We start from the raw sequence: 25,102 nt of genomic DNA on the forward strand, positions 1-25,102 counted from the left end.
TTTTTCTGCTGTGTCTGTCTTCCCACAGCTGAAATCTGAATGATATATGCCCCTGTATGTGTGAGTGAGATTTCAATGAACAAAGGAAAGATTAGATAAAAACTAATGGTAATCAGCCTACTGACTACTTACCACTTATCACCTTTCTGTTTTACTGTCTAAACTGCTCTGACCCTTTTACCAATTCAGCCCTGGCCAGTGAGCATTGTGCTATGTTCCTTTTTCTGTTGAAATATTGAATGTGAAATAATGAATGTGAAATATTGAATCAGCCCATTACACTTTAACAATCAAAGATAGTTTTGGACATGAATGAGAAACTCATAGGGCCCTCTCACTTCAGAACTTTAGGAGGACTCTAACTGTAATGAAACAGTATACTTGTGGTTACCAAAATGATCTGTAATGGTTGTCCCCATGTGCTATCTAATTTTTCAAAGAACTATCAGCTTAGCTCCCTATCAACTATACAGGCATGTCTCACTTTAAAGTAGATACTAAAATAGAGAATCATACCTTTTTTTTTTTTTTTTTTACTTATAATTTCAGATGTGTTATATGGGAAACTTGGCTCTTTGCATTATAGCCCTTTTTACCATCGTCTTAAATACAGTAAGTGCAGCTATAATCAATAGCTTGCCTGGTGCTGATACGTTTTTAATCATTCATTACCAGCGTTTTAGCAAGAGCTATTATAGTCTTGCTAAGGTACCTACAGATTTGTCTCCATCTTGCATGTATGTCCACACATGAACCATCAAGTAAATAATCAGTGTAGAGTGATGTTACTTTAAGACAAGCTGTTCTTTTAATTAATTATACTTCAATATTTTATGAACTATGAATTAAAGAAGCAGTTTGAAGTAAAAGAAACATTGGACCAGAAAGACATACATTCCAACCCAACGTGTTTTGTTTTCTTGTAGAAGTAGTAGTAAAACTGTCTTATTTATTTTTTATATATTACCAGCTTTATGGAGATATAATTGACATATAACATTGTGTAAGTTTAAGATGTACAACGTAATGATATATGTATATATTGAGAAATGATTACTGCAATAAGGTTAGTTAACATATCCATCATCTCGTGTAAGTTACAAGTTAAAAAAAATTGGGGGACGTGGGGTGAGAACTTTTAAGACCTATTGTCTTAGCAACTTTCAAATATATAATACAGTATTGTTAACTATAGTCACCACACTGTACATTACATCCCCAGAATTTATTCATCTTAAAACTAGAAGTTTGTACTCTTTGATCACCTTCACCCATTCCTCCCTCCCCTGGCCCCTGGCTACTGCCCGTCTGCTCTCTATGAGTTTGAGGGTTTTTTTGATTCCTCATATAAGTAAGTCATACAGCACTTGTCTTTCTCTATCTGACTTGGCATCATGCTCTCAGGGTTCATCCATGTTGTCACAAATGACAGGATTTTCTTCTTTTTTATAGCCAAATAATATTCCTGTGTGTGTGTGTGTCTATCATATTTTCTTTATTCATTCTTCTATCAGTGGACACATACCTTGGTTCCATGTCTTGGCTATTGTAAATAATGCTGCAGTGAACGTGAGGATACAGATATCTCTTTGACATAGTGCTTTTCTCTCCTTTGAATATATACCCAGAAGTGGAATTGCTGTCTCATATAGTAATTCTGTTTTTAATTTTTTGAGGAACCTCTATCCTATTTTCCATAGTGGCTGTACCAATTTCAATTCCTACCAGCAGTGCACAAAGGTTCCCTTTTCTCCACATCCTCACCAGCACTTGCTATCTCTGTTCTTTTTGGTAATAGCCATTCTAACAGGTTTGAGGTGTTATCTCATGGTGGTTTTGATTTGCATTTCCCTGATGATTAATGATGTTGAGCATCTTTTCAGTGTTGTTGGCCATCTGTATGTCTTTGGGAAAATGTCTGTTCAGGTCTTCTGCCCACTTTTTAATTGGGTTGTTTGGGTTTTTTTGATGTTGAGCTGTATGAGTTCTTTATATATTTTGGATATTAACCCTTTATCAGATACATCATTTGCAAATACCATTTTCCATTCAGTAGGCTGCCTTTTCATGCCAAAGGAATTTAGTTTGATGAATCTCATTTGTTTATTTTTGCTTTTATTTTCTTTGCCTGATCCAAGAAAATATTGCTAAGACTGATGTCAAAGAGGGTACTGCCTGTGTTTTTCAGAAGTATGTTTTCAGGTCTTACATTCAAGTCTTTAATCCATTTTGATTTTATTCGTGTAAATGGAGTGAGAAGGTGGTCCAGTTTCATTCTTTTGCATGTGAATATCCAGTTTTCCCAGCACCATTTATTGAACAGACTATCTTTTCCCCACTGAGTATTCTTGGCTCCCTTGTCAAATATTGGTTGACTGCATGCGCATGGGTTTATTTCTGGGCTCTCAGTTCTTTTCCATTGGTCTGTATGTCGATTTTTATGCTAGTACTGTTTTGATTGCTTTAGCTCTGTAATATAGTTTGAAATCAAGAAGTGTGATGCCTCTAGCTTTGTTCTTCTTTGTCAGGATTGCTTTGGCTATTCAGGGTCTTCTGTGGTTCCATATGAATTTTAGGATTGTTTTTTCTATTTCTGTAAAAAAAAAAATGCCATTGGAATCTTGATAGAGATTGCATTATCTCTGGATGGCTTTGGGTATTATGGACATTTTAATAGTATTAATTCTTCCACTTCATGAACATGGGATATCTTTCCATTTGTTTGTTTCTTCTTCAGTTTCTTTCATCATAGTTTTATAGTTTTCAGTGTACAGACCTTTTACCTCCTTGGTTAAATTTATTGCTAAGTATTTTATTATTCTCTTTGATGGTATTGTAAATGGAACTGTTTTGTTTTTTATTCCAGATAATTTGTTGTTAGTGTATAGAAATGCACCTGGTTTTTGTATGTTGATTTTGTATCCTGTAACTTTACTGAATTCATTTAGTTTTTTGGTAGAATCCTTAGGATTTTCTATGTGTAACATCATGCCATCAGCAAACAGAGACAATTTTACTTCTTTTCTAATTTGGATGCCTTTTACTACTTTTATCTTGCATGGTTATTTGGTATTGTGGTTAATCGTCGTAGTAAGAATGGGCACCCTTATCTTATTCCTGATCTTACAGGAAAAGTTTTCAACCTTTTACCATTGAGTATGATGCTTCCTGTGGGTTCGCCATATATGGCCTTTTTTATGTTGAGGTATGTTTCTTCTATACCACTTCTATACCAAGTTTGTTGAGAGTTTTTATCAGGAACAGTTACTGAATTTTGTATGTTTTTTCTGCCTCTGTTGACATGATCATATGATTCATATCTTTCATTTTGTTAATGTGGTGTATCACATAGATTGATTTGTGTGTGTTGAATCATCCTTTCATCCCAAGGATTAATCTCACTTGATTATGGTGTATGATCTTTTGAATGTGCTGTTGAATTTGGTTTGCTAGTAATTTGTTGAGATTTTTTCATCTTTATCCATCAGAGATACTGGCTTATAGTTTTCTTCTAGTGTCCTAACTTGGCTTTGCTATCAAGGAAATGCTGTTGCCTCATAAAATGCATTTGGAAGTGTTCCCTCCTCTTCATTTTGTTGTAAGAGTTATAGAATTGATATTAATTCTTCTTTAAATGTTTGGTAGAATTCACCAGTGAAACCATCTGGTCCTGAACTATTCTTTGTTGGGATTCAATCTTATCAATCTTCTTACTCATTATTGGTCTGTTCAGATTTTCTACTTCTTCATGATTCAGTTTGGTACGTCATATGTTTCTAGTAATTTATCTATTCTTGTTTGTCCAATTTATTGGTGTATAATAGTGATCTGTTGTGATCCTTTGTATTTCTGTGGTATCAGTTGTAATGTCTCCTCTTTCATTTATAATTTTGAGTTCTCTCTTGGTTAGGCTAGCTAAAGGTTTTTGTCAATTTTGTTTATCTTTTCAAAGAACCAACCCTTGATTTTGTTGATCTTCTCTATTATTTTCTTTTTCACTATTTCCTTTATTTCTGCTTTAATTTTTGTTATTTCCTCCCTTCTGCTAAACTTGGGATTACTTAGTTCTTCTTTTTCCTATTTCCTTGAGGTATAAGCTAAAGTTGTTTATTTGATATCTTTATTTTTCTTGATGTATGTGGTTATGGCTGTAAACTTTCCTCTTAGAGCTGCTTTTGCTGCATCTCATAAGTTTTGGTATGTTGTGTTTCCATTTCAGTTTGTCTCAAGATATATTTTTATTCCTTTTCTAGTTTCTTTTTTGATCCATTGGTTGTTCGGGAATGTGTTCACTTCCGTGTATTTGTGAATTTTCCAGCTTTCCCCGTTATTGATTTCTACTTTCATACCATTGTGATCAGAAAAGATACTTGATATAACTTCTGTCTTGAATTTGTTGAGACTTACTTAGTTGCCTAACATATGATCTAACCTAGAACGTGTTCCGTGTGCACTTGAGAAGAATGTGTGTTCTGTTGCTGTTGGGTGGAATGTTCTGTATGTGTTTATGTCCATTTACTCTCTAGTGTTATTCAAGTCCAGTGTCTCCTTATCGATTCTCTGTAAGAGTGGAGTAGTAAAGTCCCCAACTATTATTGTATTGCTGTTTATTTTTCCTTTAGTTCTGGTATTATATGCTTTATATATTTAGGTGCTCTAATGCTGGATACATAAATGTTTACAATTGTTATATGTTTTTGATGGATTGGTTCCTTTATCATAATATGATGAACTTCTTTGTCTCTTTAGACCATTTTTAGTTTAAAGTCTATCTTGTCTGCTATAAGTATAGCTACACCTGCTTTCTTTTGGTTACAATTTGCTTGAAATATCTTTTCCATCCCTTCACTCTCAATCTATGTGTGTCCATAAAGATAAAGTGAGTCTCTTTTAGGCAGCATATTATATCTTTTTTTTATTATTTCTTCCAACATTCTTTGTCTTTTGATTGGATAATTTAATCTATTTACATTTAAGGTAATTATTGATAGGTGATGACTCACTGTTGCCATTTTGATCATTGTTTTCCGTTTTGCAGATCCTTTGACCCTTTCTTGCTGTCTTTGTGATTTGATGACTTTCTGTAGTGTTATACTTTGAATCCTTTATCATAATCTTTTGTGCATTTACTACAGATTTTTCCTTTGTGGTAACTATGAGGCTTACATAAAATATCTTATAACATCCTATTTTAAGCTGATAACAACTTCAAGAACATACAGAAACTTTATACTTCTACTTCTCTCCCTATCACATTTTAGGTTATTGATGTTACAGTATCCATATTTTTATACTGCTTATCCATTATCAAAGTATTGTAGCTATGGTTATTTTTAATACTTTTTTTTTAAACTTTTAAACTAGAGTTGTAAGTGAATTAAATACAACCATTACAATGTCAAAGAATCTGTGTTTCATAATATATTTACCATTACCAGTGAGTTTTATACATTTATATGGTTTTAGGATGTTAATTAGCATTCTTTTACTTTACAACTTGAAGAATGTTCTTTTATCATTTCTTGTAAGGCAGATCTACTGGTGATGAAATCCCTCAGCTTTTGTTTGTTTGGGAACATCGTTATCGCTCCTTAATTTCTTTTTTCTTTCTTTTTTTTAATATTTATTTATTTATTTGGTTGCGTCAGGTCTTAGTTGTGTCAGGCAGGCTCCTTACTTGTGGCTCGCGGGCTCCTTAGTTGCATCAGGCGAGCTTCTTAGTTGCGGCTTAAGGGCTCCTTAGTTGTGGTTGCCGGTTAGTTGAGGCACATGGGCTCCTTAGTTGCGGCTCACCGGATCCTTAGTTGTGGCACGAGAACTCTTAGTTGCAGCATGAGAACTCTTAGTTGTGGCATGCATGTGGGATCTAGTTCCCAGACCAGGGATTGAACCCTGGCCCCCTGTATTGGGAGTGTGGAGTCTTAACCACTGTGCCACCAGGGAAGTCCCTCTCCTTCATTACTGAAGGACAACTTTGCTGGGTATAGTATTCTTGGCTGACAAGTTTTGGTGGGTTTTTTTTCTCATTATTTTGAATATGTCATTCCACTCTTTCCTGGCCTGCAAAGTTTCTGTTGAGAAATCTGCTCATAGTCTTATGGGGGCTCCCTTTTATGTGAAGAGTTGCTGTTCTCTTGCTGCTTTCAAAATTCTCTATTTTTGACTTAAGACAATAATAAATTCTTGATGTAGCCCTTTTTAGGGTTTAACCTATTTGAGATCTGGATGTTCATTTCTCTCCCCAAATTTGAGAAGTTTTCAGCAATCTAACCCAAGTCTTAACATTTACTAACCAACTGACTTTCGGCAAGTTGCTTAACATAACTGAAACTGTTTCCTCAACTCACAGTTTAGTTTTGAAAATTATAAATAAAGTGTAACAGTACTTTGAAAATTATTAAGCACTGTGTTTACCTGAAACCACTAGGCAATGATCAGTGAACATTCTGAAATGGAATTTACATTCTGAAATGGAATTTACAATCATGTTAATAAAAGAGGATTTTTTCTTAAATCAATGTCACAGAAATGACAACTGTGTTAGAGTATGGTTGACACATTCAATGAGAATAGTCAGTTGAATGTAGCATTGGGAAGATCTCTAGTAAAGCTCTTTAATGAAGCTACAATGCTAAAAGAATCAGGGACCTAATTTACTTATTTTGTATATTTGTATTTAATGTGTGGGCTTATTATTTAGAAAGGTTTTCTTTCAATTTTATGAATGTCTTAATATTGCCATCTGAAGAAAGATGTGGTTATTACTTGCAAGATAAGTTGATTTGATATATGAATTTAAATTGTATTTGGCTGGTCAAGGACCATAATTGTCTAGTATGTTTTACTTATAATTTACTTAACGTATTTAATTTATATAACAACTTCTGTTGTTCCCCCGTATCTTGACTTTTCCCAAGTTTCCATTTCTAAGAACGTAAGTACAACTCCTTACCCAGCCTCTGTCACTGATAAATAATGAAGTAAATGACCATTGTACTTAATAGCTTCCAACACATGCAGTCATTACCAAGTAGTACAAATTATGATGTGACTTTAAACAACATGTTCTTATGTTTTGGTTTTCATCAAAGACATTTTTCTAGTGGTTAGAATATTTCCATGTTAATCAGTACAGTCTGCATTCGCTTCCACTTTCTTCTATTTTCTGTCATTTCTGGTACAGCTAGGACACTGCTGCTCATTAGAGTAAGAAACTCATGAAAGTTGCCAGGAGCAGATTTATTGAGTTAATACAAAGAGTCTCAACTGGCTGTATATTAGAACCACCTGGGAGTTGTTTAAACATACCCATGCCCGGGTGCCTAGGCTCCACTCCTACATTGAATCAGTGGGGGTCATAGGGAACAGGCATCATATTTTTTTAAAGCCCCTAATGAGTATAATGCCCAGTCAGGGCTGAGAACCACTGGTTTACATAGCTTAAGGTACATGGAGAGTGAGACCAATTGTGATATTAAAGAGTTAAAACAGTTAAATCTGTCTTAGAAATAAACAGACAATTGGTGTTTTGATGATGAAAATTATGTGACCAAAAGTTAAATATATGGGAAGTATTACTCCTATCAGCTTTTTATTCTGATGTACAATAAGAAGTTTGAATTCTGAAAAGCAAAGTGCCGTTATCACACCTGAACTAAAGAATGGATACCCTTAAATAAGAGAGCTTTTGAGTTCTTGGTGATGCATGGAATAGAAAGAAAAAGATAAGCCTACCCATGAACTCTACCCAAGAGTTCTGTTAAGGATTAGTCACATGTTCATGGAAGTGGCAGAATGAGAATAATATGGCAGCATGAATCAGTGCACAGGCTCTGGAGTTGGGTGCATCTGAGCTTGAGTCCTGCCTTTGTTCTTTACCATTTCTGTGACCTTGGACACATTACTCAACTTTTCTTAAGCCTGTTACTCTTCTATGAAATGGAGGTAATAGTAGTCCCTACTCATGGAATTAAATGAGATCATGCATTTAAATCACTTAGTATAATAACTGGCACATAGAAGTGCTCCATAAATGCTAGCAGGGTTGCTTTTTTTACTAGACACAGTCCAGACTTTGGAATTACACAGATGTTGTTTTCAATGCTCAATCTGCCACGTACTGGCTGGGCAAGCTACTTAACCTCTTTCAACCTCAGTTAATATAAAGTAGAGTTTAATATCTACCTCATAGTGCTGCTGTGAATATTTAATGAACTGAATTATATAGGAAGTACCTGATTGTAGATTGGAGTGAGTTTTGAGATCTAGTTTTCCTTCTTGTAACCTGCTCAGTTTGATACTAGTCTTTTTAAAAAAATGTTTGTTTGTAAACTTTAGCACTTGAGTCTCATGACTAGTCGTCTTCAGAGGTCTTCCTGAAAGGGCACTCTAAGAATACATTTATTTAAATTTTCCATAGTACTTATTTTTCATTTTCTTTTTTTTTTCTGTAAATCTTTCAGCTCTTAGGCGACAATAAATTGTGATGCCAGAGGATTATAATTTTAACCTCTTAGCATAATTCTTCCAAGTGGTGAATGAGATCCATCACCCTAATCAATCAGTCAAGAACAATTTAAAACCTACTATGTGTCTAGCACCATGTAACATCAGAGGATCCATATGCTGTGGTCCCTGCCCTTTAATCTAGTTGAGCTCATTTCCTCAAGTAGCTTGGGCTCAATGGTTGCTTTTGCTTTTTCCTCCCTTTTTTTGTTTGATCCTTAATCTCTGATTACTTTATAGAATCTCTTGAAGAACCTTCTAGTTCTACTGATATCTATTATTTAGCAAGCCTGTCGACATTTTCATTCTTTGACATTAAAAAAAAAACCTCATTTTTAAAAAGTTACTAATAATCATCTGCCTTTAGACTTTCCCTTCTTTCCCTTCATACCTGAATTTTGGTTCAATTTCTTATAAAAGTTTTATTAAATAACTTTTAAAAAAATAGCATGCTCTTTTTAGCCCTCTAGACATCTCTGATTTTTTTTTTCATTCTTGTTCATCATAACATCTTTTTGTAAAAAACCAGTGTAAGAGACATTTTATTTTGGAAGATCTGATTCACATTCAGCAAATGATTCAGCAGATGACTTAAGCTGTATTTTGATTTATCTGCTTGTCAAATGAAGATAATACTTGCCACCTACTTACAAGAAGGGGATGTTGTAAAGATCAGATTTAGAATGTTTTGAACTCAATACTTGAAATATCTCATTTTTATTATATTTTCACACTGTATACATACTGCTTTTTTAGATCTATTATAATTTTTATAATAGTGAAATACGATTTTTACTTTTCTACCTCACTACAAAGGTATCAAATACATCTTATTTCTTTAGTATACAAATGGTTTTCTTTATGATTAGTTTCCCAGTTTACAGAAATTGATGTTTCTGTTTAAAAGGCAGTTTATCAGGGGCTTAGAGACTGGACCCTGGAACAAGGTTAGTTGGGTTTGAGTCAAACTTCCTAACATAGTCTGTGAGGTCTTCCTAGCCCTGCCTTCCTCTCACTTTCACTTTTTAGTAAGTCCTACTAGATCTCAGGTAAAAAGTCACTTCCTCAAGAAAGTCCTTTCCTGACTTCTTAACTGGGTTAGCATAATGTCCCCACAGCCCCTGGTACTATCCCCTACCACAGTCATTCTCCACTGAGGCAGCGCCACTCTCTGAGGGGGGAGGGGAATGTCCTAGTAATTGGGAGGTGCTCTTGCCACTTAGTAGGTGGAGCTGAGGGGTACTAGATGTTCATCATTAAGAATTGTCTGGAGCCCTGAATGACTTTTGAATGTCCCATTAGGGAGTTACATAGGTGAAAAAAATCTGTTCATAGCTGTCAGAGCCTAGAGTCTTAGTTTCACATATGCACATGGAATTTTTTGCAGGATTTTAATTAAATGTTGAGTTTTCCAGGAATAAAACTACTGTATTATTGAAGGAAGATTGTACCTTGTTTTGCTTGGAACTCTACCAAGAATTGTTCACCATTTTGGGAAATCATGTCACTGATGGCAACATTTATCACATTCATGGTGATTCACCATATAGGTGGAAACATTTGACTGCTCAGTAAATATTTGTTTGAATTTAATTGAAATTAGGAGAGAAGAAAGACTCTGAAGCATATGGGAGAAAAGCACATCTTTCTTCCTGGCAAAATATTTTCTTTTTTTTCCTATTGCATTTCAATCACATACTTCATTCATAGGTAGTGCATCTGTCTCTGTCACTAAATGAGAACTTAGGGCAAGAACAGTATTTTACTTACCTTTGAATCTCTAATGCTCACTGAGTACATGGTAGTTGCTCAGCTTAATATTTATTCAGTTGAATTAATGGACAATAATAGTATTTGAGTAATGAACAATAATAGTATCTATTCAGCAAATACTTATTGAACCCCTCTGCTAGAGTGATTCAAAGGGGCAAAAAGATACTATCACTGCTCTCAAGGAACACATGATGTGTTGCTAAGACAGACCTGGAAATAATTATAATATGACAGTTTGTGAAATGGAAATAGCCATAAACTATAGATTTGTAATGAAAAAAATACTTAAGTCTTGTGGGGAGGTCCTACAGTAATGTTAGAGAAGAGAAATAGTAGTATCCAGTACCAATCATAGTGCCAAGGAAGACTCTCAGTAAATACCTGGAAACTGAGTAGAGGAGCATATCTCTGAAGAGTGAGATGGAGTTTGCCAAATGGTCAAATTTAAAGAGTTCACTCCAGACAGAAAGTCCCTATTCAAAGGCTCAGAGGTATGAGAGGCACAGCTGGTATTGCTGGAGCATAAAAGTTGGAGGTTGAGTTGTAAGAGATAAAGCTGTCCCTGGAGGTGATGGACCAGATCATGAAGAGCCTCTTCCATGAAAAAGAAGTTAGATTTCATCTTGCAGGCAGCAGAAAATCATTGATTGATGTAACAAACACAGCCTCTAAATTTCAAACCATACTGTATGCCAGGCAAGTATCTATAATCCTATTACAGAGTCAGTATGTTCTCATTTTATAGTTGGGAAACTGAGGCTCAGAGAGATTAATTAACTTGCCCAGGTTTTCACTGCTACTAAGTGAAAGAACTAGGATTTAAATTTAGGTTGGTTGAGTCCAGACCTTCTGTCTGCCTTATTTTTACTTCAACCAGTCTGGGTTCTTTATCTCTCATAAACTCTAGTAAATTCAAATTTTTAATGTAAATTCAAGTTCTTAACAGTTTAGGACTAGAGTAAGTTTAGTCTTCTGAAGGCCAAGATGTTATCTTACAGTAACTTACCTCTTGCAAGCTTTTTATTCTGGTGCCAGCTTCTGTACAGATAGTTCAAATAACTGTCTTGGCTTATTGAAATGCCTTTTGTGGGGGCGCGGGGACTTACCATTGAATGTCATGGGCCAACCAGCATGATTTGTGTACTCTAAAAGAGAAAAATTTGAAGCGCTGTTTCCCTTTTCTGAAACATTTCTGAGTCTTCAATGTACGAAAAGAATAGTAACTATTTTAAGAAAATTTAATATTAATCTTGATATTCTAATTAATATAGATGTAGTTTACTGTTTAAGTAAACGATTTCTACCTCATAATTCTGGTGTGCTTGGTTAGCTTGAAGTACTTCAGACATTATGTAAATAACCCTGGGATATCTCTGGCTACCCTAGGATAAGATTCTTCCTAATTTTAATGGCTATTAAAATGCGGTAAGTTCTGGAGATAGAGGTGGCAATGGTTGTACAACAATGAAAATGTACTTAATGCCACTGAACTGTACACTTTAAATGGTTAAAATGCTAAATTTTATATTATGTATATTTTACCACAATTTAAAAATTTGGTATAGAAGTTCAAAGTGGCCTGAGATCTCTTATCAAGCAATTAACAATCAAATATTTTTCTTTTTTTTTTTAATAAATTTATTTATTTATTTATTTTTGGCTGTGTTGGGTCTTCGTTTCTGTGCACAGGCTTTCTCTAGTTGCGGCGAGCGGGGGCTACTCTTCATCGCAGTGCGCGGGCTTCTCATTGTCGTGGCTTCTCTTGTTGTGGAGCACAGGCTCTAGATGCGCAGGCTCAGTAGTTGTGGCTCACGGGCTTAGTTGCTCCGCGGCATGTGGGATCTTCCCAGAGCAGGGCTCGAACCCGTGTCCCCTGCATTGGCAGGCAGGTTCTTAACCACTGTGCCACCAGGGAAGCCCAACAATCAAATATTTTTGAGAGCCTTTTGTTCCAGATAACTTGAGTAAGGTGTGAGGGAACAGTTTATCTCAGTTCTTCCTATCTCATCATCACAGGCTGATCACATTAAATGTTCTTAATACTAAGCTATTCAAAAAGAAAAAGACTTCTGTTTATTTGATGCAGGGATAAAGAAGGAAGCATGGTAATGATATGGGGCAGCCATCCTCAGGATAGGTATGATGAAGGTATCTTTTGGACTTGGCTGCTCTTGGCCCCTGGCATTAGTTTCTTTTTCAGAAAGGCAGCTAAGGAGTTAAGTAGGTATCCAGTTGTCACCTCAACAGGTGGGATATGCATGGTAGCAGCTCAACTCATAACTAAGGCTCAGACTTTAAGGTTCCTCACCCCCTCTTCACCCACTCCCTCCCCCGTCCAGGAACAGGAGAAATTTAAAATATTCACCCATTAGATTAACCAAAATTAAAAGAACGTGCTGGTGGATATATGGGAAACATATTATTGGTGAGTGTGGATTGCAACTGTTTTTGGAAAGTAACCTGGTAATAACTATTAGAAATTTTTAAATACACATACTTTTGGCCTAATAATCGCACTGGGTTGCCATTACTGGGTAGGGGGACATTAGTACAAGAATGTGTTTTGCCTTGTTGTTTGTAGTCACAAAAAAGTAGAAGAAACCTGGAAGCCAATCAGGAAATAGTTGAACAAGTTATGTTCTATCCATTCTAAAGACCAATGTGCAACTATTAAAAAGTGAAAAGTTAAATCTATATGTAGTGGCCTGGAATGATGGCCATGCGATATTATGTGTTTTAAAGTTTTTAGTTAATAGAGTGTAGTATGTGGCATGATCCTAAAAAACAAACCAGAGCTATGTGTATGTTTGAGAATAGAGAAAGGTGTAGAAGGATTCATATCAAACTGTTAAAACTGATTCTGTCAGGGAGGTAAGCTTAGTGATGAAATTGAATTAACTATTTTGTACAACCATGTTGTTTGATTTGTTGTAATATTATTTTTGTAAAGTTTTTTTGAAGTTTCTGAAGTAAAAAAGTCAAGAGGGAAAGGGGAGAGGTCTATAGTGATAGAAATTATAATAGGGATTATGGCATGGGTTGATGACCGAGAATGGGTACAAGAGAAACCTTGGTACTGGTAATGATCTTTATCTTGATGTGGATGTTGGTCACACAGGTATTCACTTTATAAAAATCCATCTACTTGTATGCTTATGATTTGTACAGGTTATTGTATATATTATATCAATTGAAAGTTTATTAAAATTATGGCATGTCAATACAATGGAATAATTCTTTTAAAAATACTTTTAATATTTAATGATATATGGAATTGGCCAAGAAACAAGACAATCCCATTATTATAAAACATATAAACACACAGAATGGAGACTGGAATAAAAACACTACAATATTATTAATAGATATTATGTCCAGATATCATTTTTGTTTTGGGGGGTTTTGTTTGGGTGTTGGATCATTTAGGAAGTTGGTAGAATTCAGTGAGCAAAGCCAGATTACAGGATATTAAGCAGAAAATAAAGGTGAAGAAGGAGAGAGGAAAAGGTTTTTTAAAAACAGAAAAACACTGCTAACTAGAGAGGTACTGTAAGGTCAGGTAATTTTTTTTAACCCCTGCTAGGAAGGGACTAAATTCAGTTGTCAAACCATCAAGTAGTAGTAGATCCATATGAAAACATCTTCTCCTTCAGAAAATTCAGTTTGATTTTTACAATAATTCATGCCTGATACTTAAGTTTTGTTTCTATTTAAGCATTTAGTTTTAAAGAAACTCATTGATATGATAGTTTCCATTGATTGTAGCAGATGCAACTCATGGTAGTTTAAGAAACCTATATTGTCCTCCCAATCTTAACTAATTAACTGTTGTAATTTCCTCTGATCTTTTTGCTCCATAGTTGCCACATGGGGGCAAATAATGCTTCCTCCGGTCGGAGTGATAATAAAATGAGAAAATGTATGTGAAAACACGTTAATAGAATTCAACACTATCCAGTTGTAAAATTGCGTTATTTTTCTTCTATTTCTTCAGCCCAAAGTCATTAGTTGTGAAATGCAGTTATTTCAGGTGGAGTTTATTTCACCTGAAATAAACTAATAAAGAGTTTATAATAAAGAACTCTTAATAAAGAGTTCAAAAGTTGAAGTTTATGAAAGGATGCATTTTTTCGGTCAAATTATGCAAATGTAAATGCAACATGTAGTGTTTATCGAAGTGTGGGTTGTGATTGCAATGCATCTTTAATGTTTTAGACTAAATATTAGTATTTAGTGCTTTATATATCAAACTGAAATGTAAACATTTTTATTTCTTCTCAAGTATTGTTCAGCTGTCGGGGGGAATTATCAGGCTTTTTTCCTTATTACAGTCATTCTTAATTACTAACCATGTTAACTTAAAATGACTGAAACCCAAAATCAGATCTCTTCAGGTGTTTCGCAGGGATTTTGATAAGGACTTGATTTTTGATTAGCCCTTAAATCAGTAATAATCTGGATGGAACTAGAGTTGGGTTGGAGAAAACTGCGTGGCACTAGGACCCAGGGGGCTCCCGTGAGCGGATCTAGGGGCCAGATTGCAAATTCGCGGTGACTCAGTCTGGTCGGCTCCTTGCGCTCGGCGGCCGCGGCGGCAGCAGCAGCAGACATTGGCGGCCGAGCTGCTAGGATCAGTTTCCCCGTGTTTCAGCGTCCGAGACTTCTTTCGGGGCGCCCCAGGCAGGTCCGAGGCGTCCGGGGAGCGCAAGGGTCGTTCTGCGGGGAGGAGGGGGGTGCTTGGCGCGGGAAACCCTCGGGCCTATGCACGGGGAGTAACATTTGCTCCGTCTCTTCCTGTGTCTGGCTTTATTTGCAGCAAACCAAGATGGAGTATGAGTGGAAACCTGACGAGCAAGGGCTTCAGCAAATCCTGCAGCTGCTGAAGGAGTCCCAGTCCCCCGACACCACCATCCAGAGAACCGTGCAACAAGTATCCTTTCTGAGGCCTCGCCGCCGCCCGCGCAGCTTGCCCTGCGCGGGGCCCGCTCTCGGCGGCCGGGTGGCTCCCGCCGCCCCTCCCCCTCCTCCCGCTCCCCGGATCCCTCCGCCCTCCGTCCGCCAGCCCGTGAGGAGAGGCCCGCCCGCCGCCGCCCCTGCCCGCCGCCTCGCGCACGCGGCCCTCGTGCCTCCGGTTCGGAGCGCCGCAGCGCCCGCCGGCTTCCGGCCCGCGGGAGGCTGGGGGCTGCTGGCCGCCGCCCGCAATCGCGACATGTGAGTCGGCCGCCCGTCACGTCCCCGCCCGCTGCTGACCGGCTGACGGGGGTGGAGAGCGGAGCAGACGGGTGCCGGCGCTGACCCCCGACCGACGCCCCGGCCCACACAATGCGCGGAGGGGGCGGCGGGCAGAGCGCTGTATGCGCGGCGGAGATCGGCGGCCTGAGTGGGGTGGAGCTGGCGCGGGGTTTGAACCGCCTGGGTGTTGGGCCTGGGGTTTCTGCCAGGCCCTTGCCCGGAAGGGCTGGAAACCAAGAAGTGAGGGGTCTCGGGCCTCACCCCGGGTCTGTTCGTGCCAACACCTGTTGCGAGCTCCCTGCCTCCCAAGTGAGATTTTCTTTTTAAATCTTTGGCTCAAGACGGTCTGCTCAATTACCAAGTCTTTACCGAGTTTGCTGGTCCTTTTACTACGGATTTAGAGGCAGAAAGGCTTAAGAGAAGAAGCAAAACCTCTACTGTGTGCTTTCTGTAGTGCCCTAAACTGTGGTCAAATGGAGAGCTCTTGCTGCATCCAATAAGGGAAACAAATTCACCCGATCAGAAATAACCGTTTTATCTCTTATTTTAAGACGAAGTTAATTGTTTAGGAAACTTAAGTCTGCTGTTTGCAAAAAAAAAAAAACAACTCTTAATTTTTATTGTTAATAAACGGAAGATTGCTTAGTATGGCATTTGGTAAGTAAGCTCTTTTGGCGTAGTTTGGACGTATTTAAATTTAAAACACTATAAACGTTAAGTTAAATACAGTTACTTGAGAAGTTCTGGTAAATAAGTTTCTCAAAGAAGTACTACATTGCTGTAACTTAAAACTTTTCAGTAGGTAAGTATCTAGCCTTTTGGTTAATTAATACTGTTTATTTTAAAATGGAGGTGTTAATGATTTAGGTCTACTTGGTTTGTTTGTTTTTTTTTTTAAGCCATTTCGCTTGTATACTGCTAGTACTGAGGGAAGAATAGTCGTTTTGGGGTGTATTGGAGCTTGTATTTGAAACATTGTTGTGGCTCAGTCTTAATTTGTGTTGTCATAGCTGTAGAAATGATAAAAGTTGATAGTTGATGAATTGTAGGTGCTATGTGACAGTTAATTTCTTAAGTTAGCCAATCCCAAAACTGCATTGTAATTTCTTGTACAGCACTGTATGTCATAATTTTTTGTTTTAGTACATATTTATTAAGTACTTTTTATATGCTCAGTACTAGGCGTGCGCTAGGAATCAAATTTACGGTTTATTCTGTGTGCCTGGAGCATAGTATGCCCTCTGCATAAGGAACAAATTAAATTTCAGTAGATAAAGGTTAATAGTATTTTAAAAATACTCACTGCTTTATATTTTCAGAGTGCCTAATAACGACCTTGTTCTTTTATGTCTCCTTTGGAGGGAATGTAATTATTGTTTTTGTATAGGCTTGAGCACTTTCAGAAAGACCGTTATACTATTATGGATAGATAGCTCAAGTCCTGAGAAAGTGAACCTTATCAGGAAATATTTATAAAAGATTATTAGCTTATCAGCATGCTGTTAATCTTGGCTGTTCACTAAAGAAATAAATCACTAGGGTTTTTTGGTCAAAGAAAGTACACCTTGGAATTTTTCTAGAGAAATGTATTTTGATAGTTAATTTATGTTCTGAGCACTGAACACTGAGAGTATTCTAGTGTATAATAAGTAGCTAATATGGTGTTCCTAGAGTGTGTATCGTGGATTTAATTTAAAGATTTAGGTCTATTGAGAAAATTCTGTCTAATAAAACACAATTAGAGGTGTTATTAAAAAGCATGTTAGGGATTAGAGGGCATGAAGAAAGACATAGTAGAGCATTATGTCATTGTTGCCTGCCAACAGAATGAAATACCTGCACGTTGGTGTCACTGGAAACGTTAGGTCTTGTTGGGGGGTGGGGGGGCAGAACTGCAGAACTGTTGCAGTGTGGCAATTTTATAACGCTGACTGTTATAAGGTTTGATGTGTAGACTTGCACATAAATAGCATTTTATCTTAACTTTTTGAATTCTAAAGAACAAATGAGTCTAATAAAAGTACTTTAAGTTAAAAGGCGATTTTATAAAGTTAATTTCCCTAAGTGATCTTTAAGAGACTTGTTTTTCTTTCTTTGAGATGCTTTTCATTTTTGTCATTATTTTATAAATACCTTTCTGATTAGGGTTTTTTTTTAAGTTCAGATAAATCAAAGAAATTGTTTTGAAAATGTTTTTCATATGATATGCGCCTTGCTGAAGGTGGAGCTTGGCTTATGTTGTCTTGAATATAATTGATGTAAAATATTAATATTTCAGCCATAAAGCGCACAAGAGGTTTAACACGACCATTGGTGTGTTCTTGAATAGCATATTGATGGTTTTAATAAGATAACTTTTGTTCTTACTGGAAAAAATGCAAGGCTAAAAATAACAAAAGAGGTTCTTGATTTTAGGTTAAAACTGCCTAATTCCTTCCTTAGATTACACTGAGAAGTTTCCTTAACTACTGTTTGTTCTAGAAACTGGAACAACTCAATCAATATCCAGACTTTAACAACTACCTGATTTTTGTTCTTACAAAATTAAAATCTGAAGGTAAGTAGGGTTTGTGTGGTAACTAAAAAGTTTCTTACACTTCAGATTTTGTCTTTGAGATGTGTTAAAATATTCGAAGGGTTACTTATTTCAAAGGATTTCACTTTGTAGTAACCCACTTGCTTTAAACATGTGGAATGAAAGAGTTACTATCACTCTAAGCATTTGGATGCTTAATGAGCATTCAGTTGTTAATTGAGTGTTTTTGTAATAAATTCACTCATTCTTTGCAAATGAAAAGAATGTTGTAAAGTCTACTTTGGTGTTTTGGTGTTTTGCTTCAGTCCTTTTACATGAATGTCATAGAGACTGATTTCTTTTAATACACAGATTGAATGCAGGATTTGCTAAATAACTGACTGTATGTGTGATCATATTTGTATGATTAAAAGTTCATATAACCAAAATGAAAAGTCATGTGTAATCCCATCACTCAGAGACAATTGTTAATCTCTTAATTCTATACTCCTTTATATGGCTATGTACTGTTTTAAATTTTAACCAGAAAAAGGATAGTTCTATTTATAGACTCCTGTAACTTTTTTAAACCTTGTAACAGTATACATGAAACTTTTTCATTAACTATTCTACAACAGTTTTAAATTACCTCTATAACAGCCTGATTTTTAAATGACATGATCATCTGATTTTTAAATGACACGATCATTTGATTGTTTCTAATACAAGTAGTGTGTCCATCTCGACTTTATTCATTTTACAAGTATTTATTGAGCACCTCTTCTCTGCCAGGCAGTTTGCTCGCTCAGGGGCAATAAAAGTGAACAAAATAAATGAGAATCTGCCCTCGTGGCGCTTACATTGTAGTGACAGGTGTTCTTCGTAGAGTTATTTGAGTATTCCCTTCCTGGAACATTGTCAGACACCCAGAAGCACTCAAGTATTTTTTGAGCAACTGACTGGCCTCTAAATGAAAGCACTATACCCTTTCAGAAGCCATAGTGCAATTAGTAAAAACTACTACACTTGGAGCTGAGAAATAAGTCTTAGACTCTGACACTCATTTCACCTCTCTTGCTTTTTTCAGCTACAAAATGCCTGTGTTAGCCTATCAGACCGTCCATAAGGTTTCAACTCCAAGCACTAGCGAGTGGATTAACGGCCTTAAAATCTCACTAATCTTGTGTTTATTCAGATTTTAATAATTCATGCACAGTATAATGATTTATTTTGAATTATTTTCAAATTTTCTAGTTAATTTTAGGGATTTTAATTTGTGATTGAGGCATGTAAGAGAAACTTTAAATTTTTAAATTTTAAGAAACTAGAAAGTCCTTCAACATATCTTTACATTCAGCAATTAATATTCCTAGTTTGATAAATATACGTTAATATGATGTGTTATTTCTTAATATAGAAATTTTATTTTTCCCACATCGTAGTTGTAATCAGATAATTCTATAAGGACTTAAAGATTTAGTAAATGAATTTTTCTAAACTATGTTGTTTAACTTGAAAAATTTAAGTTTGTTTTCACCAAGTCATCTATTCTGTCATGTCTTCATCCTGAATTCCAAATATTAAGATTGGTATAATATTATACTCTTTCTTAAAACTTTCTTGGGCTATGAGGTACATCAAGTATTTTTAAAAGCAGACAAACTTACAATTCAAATAGCAGGAGAGGTTGGGTGTGTAACTGCCTCCCAAAAGACCTATTAATTACAAAACCACAAAATGTTGGAAAGGATTTTATGTAATACTTAGTATTTCTTCCTGTGTTTATTCATTTATTTGGGACACAAGTTTGCTATATCTAGTTTTCTATTTAAAAAAATTAGCATTGTGGCCATCCATATTAGAGAAGGAACGTAAGTAAATTCTTGAAATGAAAATGCTTATTTATTTAGGGACCTTTTTGCCATTCCTCATGTGAATTTGTTTACACTAAATCATGGAGTAAAATTTTAGATGTGGAGAGACCTCAGAGATTAGCTCATCTACTTCCCTCACTTTACAGATGAGAATTGAGACCTAGTAAAGTAGTCTTTTTAAAAAGAGGACGTGGTTAATTTTGGGCTCTTCTAAATGAATTTGGGACTGGGGATATTTTTAATTAAAATAAGTATTTTGATATAAAATGTTTTATGTTTTTAATTTTAAATCATTTCACTTAGTGATTTTTTTTTGCGGTACGCGGGCCTCTCACTGTTGTGGCCTCTCCCGTTGTGGAGCACAGGCTCCGGACGCGCAGGCTCAGCGGCCATGGCTCACGGACCCAGCCGCTCCGCGGCATGTGGGATCTTCCCGGACCGGGGCACAAACCCGCGTCCCCTGCATCGGCAGGAGGACTCTCAGCCACTGCGCCACCAGGGAAGCCCACACCTCGTGATTTTTTTGAAACTTCATCTTGTAATCTTAATTGTAAAAATGATATAGTGTATTTCTTATAAACAAATACACATGCCATTAAAAATTACATGACTGAATTATTGATGGCTGGCTTAAGAAAAGCTTATTGCTCGAGGAAGTTAAATTTATAAAGTTAAATAAATCTATTCATTTATTTTATGGAAGTTTTAAACTTTCAAGAGAATTTAGAAGTGTTTTTGTTTCATTATAAGTTACTGATTGAATGATGGTAATTGAAACCAGGAAGAAATTTTGAGAGGGTGGCATAAAGAGCTCGTAGGCTCTATTGCTGTGATGGCTTGAATGGGGTTTATATGCAAGGAAACACTATCTTTTTGCCTCCTCCTGTCCTGTACCCCTGAACATTTCAATGCCAATCAGACTTTGAGAGCATACTACTAACTAGAACAAGCTTGGGTGGTTTTATTTTTTAATAAAGCATGTAAAACAGTAGTGCTGAAACAGCATATTGTGTTCAATACACCAGCTGTTCATGTCTTCCAGCCCTTTGAGGAGGGTGATCCTGTACCATGCATCAAGTGTAGGCTCTGGAGCCAGGCTCCTAAGGTTGATGTTTTGGCTTCCCCACTTCGTAGCCTTGTGTGACTTTGGCAAAGGCCTCAGTTTCCTTGATTGTGCAGTGGAGATAACAACTGCTGTCTCATGAGGTTGTGAGGATTAAATGCAAACTACTTGGAAACACTTAGCAGTGTTTAGTACCTAATAAACATTCAGAAAATGTTAACTGTTGCTAATATTGTTGGTGATGAGGCCAATTGTTAAAGCATTGGTTATATTCTAATATTAAATTGGTTCTTGGAAAATTTGTTAGTACTATCTACGGATTAAACTTCTTTTACGTAGATTGTATTTTTTAAAAACTTCTGGAAATTTAAATACTGTTTTACTCCCCACCCCCCCTTTTTTTTTTAGCTCAGAGGCAAGTGAAAGACATGATATAAATGAACGGCAGTTATTTGTATGTGAAGGTGATCCCATATGTTCTTTGTCCACTTAATTTTTTAATAGGATATCTTTAGTGACTAATACTTTCAGATCTGTAATTTGATGTTTATATCAGGTACCAATAAAGCTTGAGTACATTGGCCATATATAAACTAAATTAACTTAAATTAAATCAGTGGTTCTCAACCAGGTGCAGTTTTGTGTGTGTGTGTGTGTGTGTGTGTGTGTGTGTCCGCTGCCCAATGAGACATTTGACATTATCTGGAAACATTTTTGGTTGTCACAACTTGGAGAGGTAATACTGGCACCTACGGCCAGTGATACTGCTAAACATCTTACAGTGCACAGGACAGCACTCCTCAACAAAGAATTACCTGGCCCAAAATGTCAATAGTGCCAAGGTTGAGAAACCCTGAACTATAAATCATGGAGCTAATCCTTGGATAATCATTTATGGTATTTTTTTTCCTGGTTATAGCAAATTAATGAAATGTTACAATCAGTTTCTGAATACATTTTTAAAGTTACCGTTCTTGGTATATTTTGAAATGAAAACTACTTTAAAACTCAGTGCTGTTGTTACTTTGTTACAGATGAACCCACAAGATCTTTGAGTGGTCTAATTTTGAAGAATAATGTGAAAGCACACTTTCAGAACTTCCCAAATGGTGTAACAGACTTTATTAAGAGTGAATGTTTAAACAATATCGGTGACTCCTCTCCTTTGATTAGAGCTACTGTAGGTAAGTAATCTGTCACAATTTTGCTTATCGTGTTTTTAACTGGGTTGGTTTCTGATACGGCAGACCATTTCCATTGGAATTTTTATCATCCATTTCATGTTGAATTGTGATGGGGAAAATTTTTCATTGCTGCTTTTGAAATAATGTTACTAAAAGCTCTCTTAATCCAGTGAGACCAGGTTCACTAGTAGTTGCTTAATCAAAGTTGGTTACAGTGGGGCATTAACAAGTGATATTCATCTAGGACTACTGTTTTTTCTGTGGGTTCCTTAATTATGTCTTCCTTGTGTCATACATGGGGTATAATTTCCAGTTTCACTTTCTTTTACATGTGAAGAAAAACTTCTTTGTAAAACATCTTCCGTGCAGGACCTTAGATTTTCACTATATCCCCCCCTTGTTTTTAATTCATATTTGCCTTGTCTGTACCTAATTACAGTAATTTTTGAGTCTTTTTCAGTGTTCAACTTGTTTTTAGTGAAAGAACAACTTTCTACCATTTTATGAAAGACTGTTAAAATGCTTAGTTCATAGTAACTGGAATAAGTAGGTTTGGGAGCCAATACAACTGACTGTGGGTAAGCACACACATCATCTGGTAGAAGTGGAAATAGACATGTACTGCACAATAGCCCACCAGTGGGTAGATTCCATATGCCATGGGGTTTCAGCAGCTATGTTTCACAAGGACCTGGAAAGCTTCTGTTCCTCTGGCAGGTTGGTTAAATGGAATTCAGTTAAGAACCTCCAATCATTTTCATTAAAAGTTCTCTGCCTTTGTATATTTTGTCTCATGGTAGGTTTGAAAAGTCCCCAGTTCATCTCTTATTCACAAAGCAGAGGCTCTGTAACTTCCCTCCAAATATTAAATATTGCCATTATTAACGCTGATTTTTTTTGTTTTGTTTTGTTTTGTTTTGTTTTTGCGGTACGCGGGCCTCTCACTGTTGTGGCCTCTCCCGTTGCGGAGCACAGGCTCCGGACGCGCAGGCCCATCGGCCATGGCTCACGGGCCCAGCTGCTCCGCGGCATGTGGGATCTTCCCGGACCGGGGCACGAACCCGTGTCCCCTACATCGGCAGGCGGACTCTCAACCACTGCGCCACCAGGGAAGCCCAGCGCTGATTTTTAAATAGGATATGTAGAGGGCATTTATAATTTGAGGAAAGGGTCTCCCTAGGTTATTCTCATGGACCCTCATATACTCCTGATTTTCTACCAGACTCTTGACAGTGGTAAAATGGATGGTGTACCAGTGTATACCAGTCTTCTTAAAATTTTTTTAATCTTAACAGTACATATGGTAAATCTTGCCAAGGAAGTGTATTGGGAAGGACCACATTTCAGTGACTGGTAATCCATTAGAGAGGTGTAAAATTGTTTCTCCTTGTTAAAGAATGTATGGTTTGTAATTTTATTATTTCAGTGAACATCCTTTTATGTATTTCATACACAGGTGAGAAAGTTTCTATAGAATTCATTCGTAGAAGTGGTATTACTGGGTCAGAGTGTGTTTTTTAAACATTTAAAATTTTAATAGGTATTGCCAAGCACATCAGTTTTCACTCCCATCTTTGTTGAAACACTGAGAATTACAATTTTTCACTTTTTGCAACTGCATTGGCATTAGAATATTTTTTGAGAGTGGATGAGATTATATGGGGCCAAATTAATTTGAATTTGTCAGTCTGTCAACATTCTTCAATATTCTCTCAGCAGAAGTCATGAATGTCAGCAGACTCTTAGTACCAAGTTTTAGTTTGTGTTTAATTTTTATTATTGCTTGTTTTAAGACATGTTTGGTTTCCTTTAGGCAGATCCAGAAATTTCTCTTTCCCTCAATTCTTTCATGTTTTAACTTCAGGAAAGAATACATGGCAAGAAGGAACAGATCTATTAGTCTCGCTGCTTTTTGATCTTACCAGAAGGCCACTTAATTGTACGGGTTATATCTTAAAAATGCTATCATTTTAAGACCCTTACCATGTAATTTAATTTTTTTAGTGGAGAGTAAATCTTGGCTAACAACTTTACTCTTTACATTTTTTAACTCTTTACCATTGGGAGCAACCTTCTCAAAACTAACAATGGAAAACTTAAAGAGAATTTATATACACAGACAGTAGAATTTGCTGTTCAATAATAATTATTGAGTATTTACTATATGCCTGGCATTTTGTATGCCTATCTCACTGTATTCTCAAAATAACTATGAAGAGAGAACTTTTTCTCTTCTTTTAAATTTTTTTTACAGAGTAAAAAATACAGAGTATTTTGAATTACATATTATTTGCCTACTGTTTATACTCTTAATTAAGGTGCTAAAAGATCTGTAATCACCAGGCATATTACATTATGTTACTAATACTAAATTTACTAAGGCAGAGAAAATACACAAAATTTTTGTGTTACATACATATTTCTGTATTTGCATGATCCTTAGCTATTACAGCTAAGCCACATAGCACAGTTGAAATAATCCAGTCAGAGTGACATGATCAGTCAGCCTGTGCCAGTAGCCTCCATGATCCAAGATCACTTTGCCAGTGATTCATCCTTGGAATGTTCTGGGCTAATGGCTCATCTACTTTTTCTCTCCCTGCCTTGAGTCATGGCTTTGATCCTAGGTTAAGTCAGAGAGCTGTTCTTACCTCTTTTATGTGTTTTTATTTGATCTAACAGACTCATACTCATCACCCAGTGATAAGTGCTGCTAATAACATTTTGGTGTATTTCTTTCTACTCTTTTGTATATAATTTTTATAAAATAGGGGTAATTTTAATTAGTAGACCTATTGTTGGAGAAGAGCAGGTTGTAGTCTTTTGTACAGGTACTTGTTAAAAATACAAAGAGGGAAAAAAAAAATACAAAGAGGGTGAAGTGTTGGCAAGCAGGATTAGAAATGGATCTGATTTATGTTGGAGTTTCCACAGATGTACTGTGGTGATACAGTGA

At 36.3% G+C, this 25,102-nt stretch overlaps 1 protein-coding gene across 6 annotated transcripts in view; it reads left to right on the top strand.

Moving 5' to 3' along the window:
- Positions 1–25,102, top strand: part of TNPO1 (transportin 1) — an 89,559-nt gene that overhangs the window by 18,771 nt on the left and 45,686 nt on the right. For 2 of the 6 annotated variants that reach the window (XM_019929872.3, XM_019929874.3), the window contains 3 exons: positions 15,095–15,208; positions 17,992–18,067; positions 21,997–22,146. In XM_019929872.3, the coding sequence (XP_019785431.1) occupies positions 15,095–15,208; positions 17,992–18,067; positions 21,997–22,146 (340 nt within the window). Of the gene's footprint in view, positions 1–14,809; positions 14,963–15,094; positions 15,209–15,526; positions 15,820–17,991; positions 18,068–21,996; positions 22,147–25,102 lie in introns of those variants that run through there. The other 4 variants (XM_019929873.3, XM_033852931.2, XM_019929871.3 and 1 more) reach the window with 4 other exon arrangements.

This window comes from Tursiops truncatus, chromosome 3 (assembly GCF_011762595.2).
Source record: "Tursiops truncatus isolate mTurTru1 chromosome 3, mTurTru1.mat.Y, whole genome shotgun sequence".
Taxonomy (NCBI): domain Eukaryota; kingdom Metazoa; phylum Chordata; class Mammalia; order Artiodactyla; family Delphinidae; genus Tursiops; species Tursiops truncatus.